The sequence below is a fragment of the Astatotilapia calliptera genome, chromosome 6 (assembly GCF_964374335.1).
Source record: "Astatotilapia calliptera chromosome 6, fAstCal68.1, whole genome shotgun sequence".
NCBI classification, from domain to species: Eukaryota; Metazoa; Chordata; class Actinopteri; order Cichliformes; family Cichlidae; genus Astatotilapia; species Astatotilapia calliptera.
The window spans coordinates 42,541,948-42,556,094 of record NC_137427.1 but is presented as its reverse complement, the minus strand read 5'-3'; the positions used below and the strand labels follow the sequence as shown (position 1 = coordinate 42,556,094).

Sequence of the window (14,147 nt, the reverse complement as noted above, 5' to 3'; positions counted from 1 at the left end):
ATGTAATAAGTGTAACTAAGTGGTTGTGTTATTATTATTATTAGTATTATTTGATTTGGCTTTTGCTTTGCCCCTGGTAATTTTCTGATAAGATATCCTGCATTTAAGAGCTTGTGGTCGTTCCCTCATCTGAAACGGTGAAGGTAAAAACCTGCGTGTTATTATAAGATCACTCAAAGGGTTCTTACAGGTCACTCTAGCCTTAAAAATAAATAGATTGTTGGGGCTGAATTTCCCAGGACACCAAACTCAGCTAGTTACCAAGTGCATAGAGTTAGAGTAGAGCTGTGACTGAGAGGAGTGCCGGAGCAGAGGGCCATCCTGGCAAGCATGCATTCAGAGGGAGCACATCAACATCTGTAGGTCTGAGCAGCGGTTAGCTGGGCGAGTCACCACCCCACCTCCTTTACAAACAGACAGCCAATCGCAGACCGTCCTTTATTGGGGTGCCTGGTCGAAATTCCACACTAGACAGCACCAGGCCCTGACATGATTCATGCCTACTGTCTAAAGAAGATAACTGGACTCCATGTGCACCTGGCAACACAAATGAACCAGCTGCTAATGGATGGCACATACCCAGAAAGGCCGGACAGACCTGATCCCGAAGGATTCCCAGTAGGGAGTGCAGTGAGTTCTGTTGTTAGATGGAGTTCGTTGTGTTACAGCCCATCTGTGGGCCACTCTTGCTCGTGTTATTTTTTGGTCCATGAAGCAGTGAGTAGAGTGAAGTTCTAGCATACAAAGAGCTGAAGTGTCCACTGCAGTCACTGTCTGTGCTTTACATGCTTTATTTATTTATTTTTACTTTGAAGTTTTGTATGTGATTCTCCCGTTCCTGGTGAACTCTGCTGTAACTACACTGTTCCAAAAAATAGTAATGTCACAGTATCTTACTGTATATTTTACAGTTTTGTCTTTCTAGAATATCATTACATTTACTTAAGTAGACTGTGACTTTACATGTCAAAGGTAAAATAGCATCACTGTAAATATAGTAAAACACAATTTACTTGTTTTTTAAATATATTTTTTGTACATGTGCATATTTAGATTGTAAAGATACATTCAGAAATGTATCATAATCTCACAAATATTTGTCTGTTATGTGAGAGAATGATCTGTTAAATTCAAATGTAATACTATGGAAAAATATATAAAATGATCGAAAATTAATGAGAATAATCAATAATTAAAGGAGCATTTGAATTGTAAGTTTGCTGAAAAGTTCATGTCATCCAGGTCTGATTCAATAATTCAGAGGTAACAAGTGAAAATATAATTAATAGGAATAAAAACATAAAACATTGCACGGCCACGCTGTGCTAATTATATATTTTAAAAAATAAATGTAGAGGACCTTTTTCAGGGTCGCGGGGGGATAGGCTCCAGCGCCCCCCGCGACCCTGAAAAAGGATAAGCGGAAGCGAATGGATGGATGGATGTAGAGGTAGGAATTGCAATTAATATAAATCTCAAAGTATTCCCAACATTCCTGAACAGAAAGAGGCCTCTGCACCTGGGGTGAGGGTGTGGCCATGAAAACAATGTGACATGTCATTGGATGTTGGGACACATAATAACATGACGCTAAGCATCGGCCAATGAATGTGAACTAACAACCACAAGGTTGCGGGTATGGCTGCGCTGTAGGAAAATCCTAATGTGAAAGTATTTTACTGCATTTCACAGTTTTGTTCTGTTCTTCTAGAACATCATTAAAGTTACGTAAATAGACTGATTTCACATTTCAAATGTAAATTAACGTTAAATCACTGTAATGTAATAAAACATAATTGTCATGATTGTTAAATGTCTGTACATATGCATATTTAGATACAGATTCACAAATGTATCATGATCTCACAAATATCTGTGCGTTATTTGAAAGATTGAACTGTTGAATTCAAATGTAATGCTATGGAAAACTATATAACATGATCCCTATAAGCTTGTGTTACATCACATAAGTATTATAATCATTGCTGTTTAGGCCGTTTGTGGCTCAAGAGTTGGCACTTCGCCTTGTGATCAAAAGGTTGCCGGTTCGAGCCCCGGCTCGGACGCTCTCAGCATTGTGTCCGTGGTTAATAACACCTACTGGTGATGGCCAGAGGGGCTGATAGTGCGATATGGCAGCCTCGCCTCTGTCGGTCTGTCCCAGGGCATGCAATCCATTATTATTTACATTAACTGTATATTTCTGTACATTTACGTATTATGATTCATATTGCCACATTCAGTGACCTTGTTTACAGGTAATTTCATTGTTTGATCACGTTAAAATGTTCCTAATTTAATGTCTAAAAGCACTTGGAAAAGGCAGAATCCCATGTCAAATTAGCACAACAAACTGTATTGTCATTGCTGGAAATAACCGTATTTTTATGAGGAAGTTATTTTCTGATATTTTACGGTAGTATTTTGGCGCCCCAGCTGCTGGAATATTACCGTTTTTTTAAGATGTTTTTTTAACAGTGTATAACTGCTATTCAACTCAACATTCGGCAAGTGGAATACGTCATCTTCTTCTCCTGCAGTCAGGATCGTGTGAACAACACGAGAGGCTAACTTCATGCCAGTTGTAGGAGTTGCCATCAAGGGTGGGATTTATCAAAAATATGCTCCGTTCCCCCTGCTGTTCTTCTTAGGCCAGATCACTAACAGGACTGGCTGCAGATGGGGTGATGGAGCAGCTGTAGCTCAGGAGGTAGAGCAGGTCATCTACCAATCATAAGGTTTGATGGTTTGATCCTGGCTGCTCCAGTCAGCATGCCAAATATCCTTGGGCACAATACCAAAGTTGCTCTCCGGTGCTTTCGACTTGAGTATGAACATGTGCGAAAGCTAGACAGAAGAAATGAAAACTGCCTCTATGAGCGGGTAAATGAGGCATGTTGCACTGTGAGTGCTCCTGGAGAGTCCTTTGAAGGTAGCTCGTCTCATGTGTTACGTTCAGCTTTGCATCCTGTGTTGTGTTAATTAGTCCCACACCGTGAAAAAAAAATACTAAATACCAAAATAATGCCAGAAAATACCAAAAAATAACTTTCCCATGAAAACACGGTTATTTTCAGCAATGACAATACAGTTTGTTGCCCTAATTTTACATGGGATTCTGCCTTTTTCAAGTGCTGTTAAACATTAAATTAGGAACATTTTAATGTGATTAAACAATGAAATTACCTATAAACAAGGTCAGTGAATGCGGCAATATGAATAATAATACTTAAAGGTACAGAAATATGCAGTTAACAGTTGGTTTAAATAATAATGGATTGAATTCATAAAGCACTTTATGAGACCCTCAAAGCGCTTTATAATTCGCCTCTGGCCATCATGTAGGTGGAAGGTGAAGTGTCTTGCCCAAGGACACAACGACCGAGAGTGTCCGAGCCGGGGCTCGAACCGGCAACCTTTTGATTACAAAGTGAACTGCCAACTCTTGAGCCACAATCGCCCTAAATATCAATAATAATAATTATTATTTAATGTAAAAAAAGTTTATATGAATCATTTTATATATTTTTCCATAGCATTACATTTGAATTTAACAGTTCAATCTTTCAAATAACGGACAGATATTTGTGAAATTAAGTCACATTTGTGAATTATTTTAACAATCTAAATATGCTCATGTTTTATTACATTTACAGTGATTTTACGTTAATTTACATTTGAAATGTAAAATCAGTCTGTTTATGTGAATTTAATGATGTTCTAGAAGAACAGTACAAAACTGTAAAATACACAGTGAAATACTTTTATATTACAGTTTTTTACAGTGCAGTTGTGTTCCTTCCTTGTGTATGTAAGCCCTTTGTATCGTTCCCTCCAGTGTTGCGTTCTCCCTCCACACTGTGTCCCCCAGCCTGCCTGTTTAGTTTATTTCGTATTAGTAGTTAGTGCCGGTTTTCCAGGTGTTCAACAATAAAGCCATTTCTTTGAGTTTACCTGTTGCCTGCTGGAGGCTGTATTTTGGTCCTCCGTTCCTGCCAGACACACACAGCCCATGACACTGTATGCCATAAGTGAACAACACATTGAATCACAGATTTACACAACTGTGATGGTTTGCTTAGGGGGGGTATTAAAGGGCTTAATGAGTAGACTTTTAGCTCTGGGGTGCCAGCCAGGTTTCTCTCCTGGGATATGACATTGACTAAATTAAATTAATTACATTAAATAATTACAATACAAACCACATAATGCAGGATGTTTACCTGGACCACAGCAGTCAGTTCGACCTGCTTCCTTTCTGATGTTTCCCATCCTTTGAGTCCTGCGAGCAGAACTCTAACTGGCTGGCTCCAGGCAGGGTGTGGGTGGCTGTAGCTCAGGAGGTAGAGCAGGTCAACCGGGCCTCAAACCGGGCCTCAAACCGGGCCTCAAACCGGGCCTCAAACCGGGCCTCAAACCGGGCCTCAAACCGGGCCTCAAACCGGGCCTCAAACGGCCTCTGAGCTTTTCACAGACTGTCTCTTGTATTTCTCCTGGTCTCCGACAGCCTTCCAACATTATCCAGCTCTCCTTTCTCTCTCATATCCTCTATCAACACACAAGCCTTATTCCAGGCTCAAGAGCTTTCTCCTGAACTCTGTCCACTCTCAGCCTTATCGCGAGCTCTCTTCTCTCTCCTGACCTTTGCCAGCCTTTATTGCAGGTGTCTGCCTATATTCTGTGCCTTTGGTAATGCTGCATTAGTGTGGTTTATACTCTATAGAGACGCTGTCCCTTTCCTGTCATGGTAAGATTGCTCTTATTCTTTTTTCCCCATCACCGCTGAGATTCTGTTCTGCTATAGTGGGTCATCAGAGTCTAATTGCCAAATAGCTTTACTTTCATTGCTCTAGTCCAATCATTGTCCTGCTTACCTTCTCCAAGCTAATCAGCCTCCTTCTGCTACGAGTGGCATTGAGTTTTTACCCAGGCAGTAACGGGAACACTAAACAGTCAAAGCACATGTGGACGTCACTGCTTCAGGTTCATTCTTTGTCCATACACGTGGATGAATGCTTGGTCTTCACTGCACACACATGCACATGCCTATAAACATACAGCCAGATACAGGCACAAAGCTAAAACACTTGGAGCATCTCTTTCTCATCAGTGCATCACTTTCTTTTTCACTATTTTTAAAAAGTGCAAATTGGACAAAGGAAGAGGAAACGATGGAGGGAGCAGACACATTTGTTTTGTGAGTACAGGGTCAAAGCTAACGTTGCACCCATAAATTTTGTATGTATGCATGTGGAAGGCAAGGCAACAATGGCTCTTTATATGGCTGCTAAAAAAATGTTACTCCCTACTGAAGAAAACAGAGACTTTCTAAATAAAATCAGCGAGAGGGAGAAGTACAGACTGGTCCAGGATTCAAGGGTCAAAATAACCAATCAAAGTTGTGTCGCTGCTGAGAGGAAACAAAGTGACTTTGGGATGTTCTTAAACACTTTGAAATGTGTTTCAAAGTGTCTGAAAACTAAACGGACTTTAACAAAGAAGCTGATGTGCTGCACAGACTCTCAGTCTGCCTAAAGAAAGCAGAACATGAGCGAACGGTTGACAGTTAAGTGATTTCAGGAAGCTTTACATTCAGAAGACTAGCATGTGTTCATGGCGAGCATGCTTCAGCCTTACTGTGGTGTACTAGCGAGAGCTGAGATAAGTGACACTAACAGACTGAATGAAGTGATTAGGAAGGCTGCTCTGTGATTGGCTGCAAACTGGACACTTTTGAAGCTGCGGTGAAGAGGAGGTCACTGAACAAAGTGTTGTGTATTACAGACGACCTGGACTAACCTCTGCAGCACTGACAGACAGGCAGTGAAGCACTTTCTCTAGCAGAACGATTGTGCTCCACTCTCACAACGACACCACATACATGGGATAAACTATTTCTTATCCTAGCTTAATTAAGTCTTTAGACAAATAATAATAATAATTATGTTGTTGTTCTTTTTTTTATTTTGTTTGTTTCTAAAATGAATTCTGCAGAGTGTTGTTGCTTTCATCCATCCGTTTTCTTCACCGTCTTCAGTTCGAGGTTATGAGTAGGGCCTGTCCCAGCTGCTGTAAGGTGAGAGGCAGGGTAACCCCAGGATGGGGCGCCGGTCTATTGTAGCTACGTATAGATTGCTATTTTTCCTCCCACAGTGTTTTTCTGTTATTCTAGCTACCTTTTGATTTTCGGGGGACTCGTTCAGGATGTAGAGATAAAACATTCTGTTTAAGGACGTCGCAGCACACTGGGAAAGCCTGATGAGGCGTCACACAGTTGGGTTACACTGTGATAATGCTGAGAGGCTACAGGTCAAGTGTGGAACAAAGACAGGTGAAGTAAGACGGCTGAAAAAGACAGTTTACCTTGTTTCCAGAGGTACATTGCTACCAAGCACCCAGCTGTCTTGCAGCGGGACGCTCTCGGGGGGCGTGGTCTGCAGCTCTGCTGGTGATTGGCCGGCCACAGGGGCCGGGCTTCCAGTAGGAGGGGTTAGCTGCCTTGTGGAGTTCAGGGATTGGCCAGTGTGATGTGTGGCGCTCAGGGCTTGGCTAAGAGCTGTTACTGAGGGTTGTTGGCGATGAGGCGGTGGTACCGGAGGAAGGCTGGAGTTGTGATGATTGGACGGTTGCTCTGTCAACAACAGAAGAGAGAACAACTCATCTTTACACACGTGTAAATCAGTGGCACTAACATTGTTGTCTTTTTAGCTGACTGGAAGTTTCCTTTCCCCGAGGACTGCTGTCGTTATAATCCCTGTAAATCAAACAGATACATTTAGATCATATTTCACGTCACAGTCTCACCAAACAGTCTCTCATCTGAAGAAATCCGTCCTTAACGAGAGAAAATAATGTTAGCCACAGCCCGTTTTTAAGCAAACAAAGCAAGAACTGGCAAAAAAGCCAGCGCTTCTTAACCTAAGACAGTCGGTCCGTCTGAAGAAGGTCAGAATTCAAAATGTGATGTTATTATTATACAATGTCTGGATGATTGATATAAAGGCAAATTTCCCAGATGATGCGGTTAAGGTTGATGAAGAGTTATAATGTCGATTTTTTTAATATCACTGGATGTGAGTGCAGCGTCAGTGAGAAGTGTAACTGAACACTCGGCTAGAATGAATACAGCTCAGTGACTGGCCTTCACAAAGCTCTGCTCCGATTCTGTAAAAATATTTGCTCAAAGCTGACCCGGGTTCAACTTTTCCTCACTGTTTTTGTCCCTTTGCTTTTCAACTCCCCTTTCCGTCCTCAGGGTACCGAGAAGGAAATGAATGGCAGTCTTGGAATTTGATTTGCATAAAGAGCATCAGATCTCCATTTCCCAGCCCTGCTGTTATTCTTTCTCTGCTGCACTCAGCGAGGAAAACAGAAAGCAAAGAGAGAAGCGAGGGATACGTGCAGGAGCAGCTCTTCCTCTCGCTGCTTCGTGTTCTGTTTGCCATCATAATAACTGTTCCAGTTATGCAGACTTTACAGGCTGAACGCTGAAAACCACATATGAAAAGTCTGAGTTTCATTATGACTATTTAGGCCTCAAGACTATTATTTGTAATTAATGTACCTCCTACAAACCCATACATTTAAAGACAATGTGCAAATATTACTGTGTGTGTGATGGGCGGGGCTAGTTTCCAGTTCTGCACACAAAAACTGTCTCGGCTTTTGTGTGACACGATCAATAGACTGTTTAATGTGTTTAATGGCAGATTCTGGGATTTGCTTTTGCCAATCATTTCTTTGTACAACTCCAAATTCATGTCTAACACATCATATTCATAATAGCAATAATCACTTTCGTGTAACATGTAACACAAAGACGAAAAACCAGCATCATTACTCAAAACGCATTAAACTCAGTATTAATCAGTGCGTCTAAAAGACTCCACATAAATCACCAAGCAGGCCTGTGTTTCACCACCAAGTCAGCAACATCCAATCAGAATACTGCACATCTCAGTCAGTACTCCCACTTTTTAGTTAAATATTGTCACAGCTGAAAATAACATTTTGGAGCGTGAGGCCAGTTTAGACCCTGTCATGAGACGCTCGTGCACTTTCACTGTAGCACCCCTAAAGAACTCATTAGTGGGCAATAACAAAATAAAGTAGCATCAGCAATACCAACGTGTTTTAGTATTATTCTCTGACATTGTCGTCTAATTATATAATAGCCCAGCGTTTCTGTTGGAGAGGGTACAGGTTAACAAAAACAGGTTTAAGCGCCCAGTGCACACGTACAAGTAAAGAAGATCAAAATGCTATTCCACAACACAAGGTTTTGCTCATTGTGTGCAAAGTGTTAGCTAATGTAATGAAATGTAACCAACGGCCAGCAGCAGTCTATGTTGTCTATAGTTGCTAGTGCTGTCAGCGTTAATCTGGTTAAAATGACGTTAATGCCATAACCGCATTAACGCAGCAAATCTCCGTTAGCGAGTTAACGCGGATCACCCCGTGCGAGGGCTGCAACACGTTAGTGCGGTTAGCTCGTTAGTGCCGTGCAGTTGTAAACCCTGTTTATGTTTACCTTTGGTTTTATTTAACTTTCACCTTTTTGTTTTACATTTCTGTTCCCATCATTTAACACTGTCCTTGTTGTTTTGTGTTGTAATGTGACCTTGCACGTTTTGAAAGGTGCCAAGTAATAAAATGTATTATTATTAGTATGTTGTGAAAGGTAATCCATACCCTGCTCTTATGATAACTTCAGTTTTTTTATGTTGTTTTTTTAGTTGAATATCACATGTCTGTGTGTGACTTCAGTGCAGGAGGACAGAGAGCTGATAGTGAGTCAGGTGGGAAAACATCAACTGTTGACTCAGGTATGACAATTAAAGTGTGCACCAGGTTGAACTGGGGTTTGCAAAAGGGAAAACAGTATGTTTGCAAGTAGCATATTCCAATGATCTGCTAAACATTGTGTGCAAGACACTGTGACTGGAACACAGTTCACACAGTCCAGACAGACTAACCAAGGATACGATATCTGCACTTCCTACTCCCACTCCACGAGCTGATTGCGCATGTGCAGAAACCTTTCATCCTTTATGATAAGATGATTTCAGACCAGTGTGCATGTCAAGCTGACCCTGGCTCTGCTTTCACTGCTTTGATCAGTTATGGCCTGTACTGTGTGTAGCATTACCCAGTAAACAGGCTTCAGTAATTTAACATCATAACAGGCGAGTTTCCTCCCAACTTTCATGAACTTTCATGTGAGATGTAGAGAAGATGAGTTTGTGAAAAAGTTGTTCACTGCTCTAGTCTATTAGGAAGTAAGTGAAGTTTATTTATATCGTGTCTTTTACAGATACAACATTCATAAAGTGCTGAACAACAATTCAGACATGATATCAACAAAGAACCAAACAAAAAAACAAACACATACATAACAAAAGAATAACAAGGCCTGATTAAAACAGAAAAGTTGTTAATTTTTTGTTTTTTAAAGAGTCCACAGAGTTACGTGGCGCTGGAGCGGTAAACTGTCCCAGAGCTAGAGACTACAGACTGAAACGCTCGGTCCCCTCGAGTCTGGACTCTTGTCTGAACAGCTAATAGGTTTTGAGTTTGTGAGTGGATACAGCGAGCAGCAGTGTGTTTAACAAGAAGTTGAGACAAATAGTCTGCAGCGCGTCCATTTAATGCTCTGTATGCAAGTGTGAAATCTTAAAACGAGTTCTAAAATCAATGGAGAGCCAAAGTAAAAACAAGAGTAACACAGTGGTAATGTGAGCTGTGTCTGGGTGCAGCAGTTTGTGCTGCTTGGAGGAATAACAGAGGTGATTTCTTTAAGCCAGTAAAAAGGGCAATACAATAATCTAAACAAAATGATACAAACACAAGAACAATTTTGTCCATTTCAGAGGAGGAGACTACGGATCGCAATTTGGTAATGTTCCTGAAATGAAATGTGAGATCGAGTTTATATGTGAAAGTTCAATAAGGACTCAAATATTACGCTGCGATTGCGAACACTAGTCAGCAAGAAGAAGCAATCAGTTGACTTGTGTGCATATCAGGAGGAGCAATAACCGTGGCTTCAGTCTCAGAGTTTAAAACAATTGTTGGAGAGCTGGTCACTAATCCCACATACAGAGTCAGCCAGGGCAGACAGCCTGTGCAGCTGGCGAGGCCTAAAAGACAAGTAGAACTGAATGTCATACATAAAAATACTAAGAAATGCACCTAACACCTAAAAACAGAATAACAATCGACCCAGGATGGACCCTGAGGAACCCCACAGCAGTGTCTGCTCACCCTAACAAGGATGTCCTCCTAGATGAACTGGAGGGAAACCAGTTAAGTGATCCCAGCCATAACCTTATTCTGGTCAACAGTATCAAAGGCACTGAGGTCAAGCAACATGAGCACAGAGCATCAATTTCCTGCATCAGATGCCATTAAAAGATCATTATAGAGCTTTAAAGGAGCAGTTTCAGTGGAGTGCTGCTTTTAAAAAGCAAAGGACAGAAATTTGTAGTGTGCGTAATAAAGTTGTCCAAATTGATTTTCGGCAACTTTTTCTGATAATTTGCTAATGAATGGTAACTTTGAATTAGGCTGGTAATTGCAAGCAAAGCTGCTATAATGGAATTACCTCAGCGGAGCACAACGTTGCCTCACCGAGCAGTTAGTGATGGAGAACAGTAAAGGACCAATGCTTGTGAGACATCCAAACAGGAAGGAAGGAGGTCAGATCTCTAAATGGGTGATGAAGGTTTCATCTTAACGATTACAATAAGTCATTCAGTGTATCTGGAATGACTTACGATCAACCTGATCCATAATAGGAAGACGATATTACGCAGGGACTAAACTGGACCGAGTGCAAAGTCCTCACATTGTAATAAAACAAGGAAGACTGGAAATTCTTAGTCACAGTACCAGTATTGGAATAATTGTGATTTTGACCTGAAAAGAAACTGTCACGAACACACGGCAGACCCGTCCACACATTCATGCTTTTCAGCATCTTTATTCTTACTCTCTGGTTGCTGTTTACAGCCGGGGTGGTCAACTCCAGTCCTCGAGAGCTACCGTTTGATTCAGCTGTGTTGGAGCGCATCTAAAAGCTGCAGGACAGTAGCTCTCGAGGCCTGGAGTTGGACACCCCTGGTTTACACTGTCATGACTGCAGCTTTGCAGTTCGCAGCCACTCATATACACCAACAACAACATTATTCAGGACCCAGCACAGACATTAAGCTGGCGAGGCATGGCTGCAGATACCATGTAGGTGCATCCGCCTCCCCTGCAGCAGCATCGCAGACCACACCCCGCCACAGGAACCAACACATTTCAACTTTTGGGTATCGACAGGAATTACCCATCTTACGTATCATCTCAATACTGACTTCAGGACAAGGATATGTAACAGTACTTTCCATAAGAGCAACAGTCCAACATTACTTCACTTCTTTAGTACAAACTATTACAGAGAATCCACTACACTTATAGAAAATGTTTAAGTTGGGACTAGTTCTTTCAGATATTTCCTCAAATTGCACTGAAAGCACAAGAGACACTGCAAATCCATCCAAAATAAACTGGAAACAAGTTATTATAGTCGTCTCCACCCTAACCACCATCTCTCTGGCTGCTGGGAGGCATCTGTAAATCTATAAGTGAATGCAAATATTCATGAAATATCAATGACAAAGGTAAGAAACAACTCCTAATAGCTTTAACTGTTACTAAGAAAGTAATCCTCAAGAACTGGAAATAAAGAAATAGAATCAATTAAGGAATGGATGGAAAAATGAAAGTGATGAACATTTTCTCAGATTATGTTTTGTGCTACAGTGCTACAGTACTACAGTACTAGAGTACTACAGTGCTACAGTGCTACAGTACTACAGTGCTACAGTGCTACAGTACTACAGTACTAGAGTACTACAGTGCTACAGTACTACAGTACTAGAGTACTACAGTGCTACAGTGCTACAGTACTACAGTACTAGAGTACTAGAGTACTACAGTGCTACAGTGCTACAGTACTACAGTACTAGAGTACTACAGTGCTACAGTGCTACAGTACTACAGTACTAGAGTGCTACAGTGCTACAGTACTAGAGTACTAGAGTACTACAGTGCTACAGTGCTACAGTACTACAGTACTAGAGTGCTACAGTGCTACAGTACTAGAGTACTAGAGTACTACAGTGCTACAGTGCTACAGTACTACAGTACTAGAGTACTACAGTGCTACAGTGCTACAGTACTACAGTACTAGAGTACTAGAGTACTACAGTGCTACAGTGCTACAGTACTACAGTACTAGAGTGCTACAGTGCTACAGTACTAGAGTACTAGAGTACTACAGTGCTACAGTGCTACAGTACTACAGTACTAGAGTACTAGAGTACTACAGTGCTACAGTGCTACAGTACTACAGTACTAGAGTGCTACAGTGCTACAGTACTAGAGTACTAGAGTACTACAGTGCTACAGTGCTACAGTACTAGAGTACTACAGTGCTACAGTGCTAAAGTGCTACAGTACTAGAGTACTAGAGTACTACAGTGCTACAGTGCTACAGTACTAGAGTACTACAGTGCTACAGTGCTACAGTACTACAGTGCTACAGTACTACAGTGCTACAGTACTACAGTGCTACAGTGCTACAGTGCTACAGAACTACAGTACTACAGTGCTACAGTGCTACAGTACTACAGTGCTACAGTCTACAGTACTACAGTGCTACAGTACTACAGTGCTACAGTGCTACAGAACTACAGTACTACAGTGCTACAGTGCTACAGTACTACAGTGCTACAGTGCTACAGTACTACAGTACTACAGTACTACAGAGCTACAGTACTACAGTGCTACAGTGCTACAGTGCTACAGTACTACAGTGCTACAGTGCTACAGTACTACAGTGCTACAGTGCTACAGTGCTACAGTACTACAGTGCTACAGTGCTACAGTACTACAGTGCTACAGTGCTACAGTGCTACAGTACTACAGTACTACAGTGCTACAGTACTACAGTGCTACAGTGCTACAGTGCTACAGTGCTACAGTACTACAGTACTACAGTGCTACAGTGCTACAGTACTACAGTGCTACAGTACTACAGTACTACAGTGCTACAGTACTACAGTGCTACAGTGCTACAGTACTACAGTGCTACAGTACTACAGTGCTACAGTGCTACAGTGCTACAGTGCTACAGTACTACAGTACTACAGTGCTACAGTGCTACAGTACTACAGTGCTACAGTACTACAGTACTACAGTGCTACAGTACTACAGTGCTACAGTGCTACAGTACTACAGTGCTACAGTGCTACAGTGCTACAGTACTACAGTACTACAGTGCTACAGTGCTACAGTGCTACAGTGCTACAGTACTACAGTGCTACAGTGCTACAGTGCTACAGTGCTACAGTGCTACATTATGTTTACTATTAACACTCTCTACATTCTTATCACTGCCATTGTTTTAACTGTAACCGTTACCACATACAAACACTACTATTCTATTCAAACCCATTTACATCTAACAAGGTACAGCGACTTGTCCACTTTGTCTTCCAACTAGTTCTGTTTCATAATGCTTTGGTTCATTATACATGAAAATCAGACAGGATCACCTGTGCTTAGCCAGAGGGGCAGTGGAGTGTCATAAAACAATTTTCCATGGGCAGGGTTGTGGATCAGCTGTGGATAAGTTATTTTAGCAATGAGCTGGCCCAACAAGCTTTCAAGCACTCTTTTATAAACTAGCTGCCTTCTCAGAGTGTGGGAGTACTCTTAAAAGTTCATGAATTCAGCGTAGACAGACTGAGGACATCAGTAGAGAGACCAAAGAGATCAGTGGAGTGGAAAGCAATAGATGCGTGGAAGGGTTCATTTTCTCAACACATCATAGACTAGAAGAGCACTACATAAGAACATATCAATTCTACCATATAACTGAGTGTTCAGTTCATTTCACTGCTTTTAAACATAGCGCCAAATCACAACAACAGTCACCTCAAAGCATGTTATACTGTAAAGATGCTACAACAATACAGAAAAAAGCTCAACAATCAGATGACCCCCTATGAGGTTCACTTTGGCCACAGTGGGAAGAAAAACTCTCTTTAAAAGGAAGAAACCTGCTGCAGAACCAGGCTCAGGCAGGGGCGGCCATC

General features: G+C 41.5%; 1 protein-coding gene across 6 annotated transcripts in view; it reads right to left on the bottom strand.

Moving 5' to 3' along the window:
* tenm3 (teneurin transmembrane protein 3) overlaps positions 1-14,147 on the bottom strand; it is a 229,339-nt gene that overhangs the window by 128,100 nt on the left and 87,092 nt on the right. For all 6 annotated transcript variants that reach the window (XM_026172117.2, XM_080303276.1, XM_080303277.1 and 3 more), the window contains one exon: positions 6,364-6,631. In XM_026172117.2, the coding sequence (XP_026027902.2) occupies positions 6,364-6,631 (268 nt within the window). The remainder of the gene's footprint in view (positions 1-6,363; positions 6,632-14,147) is intronic.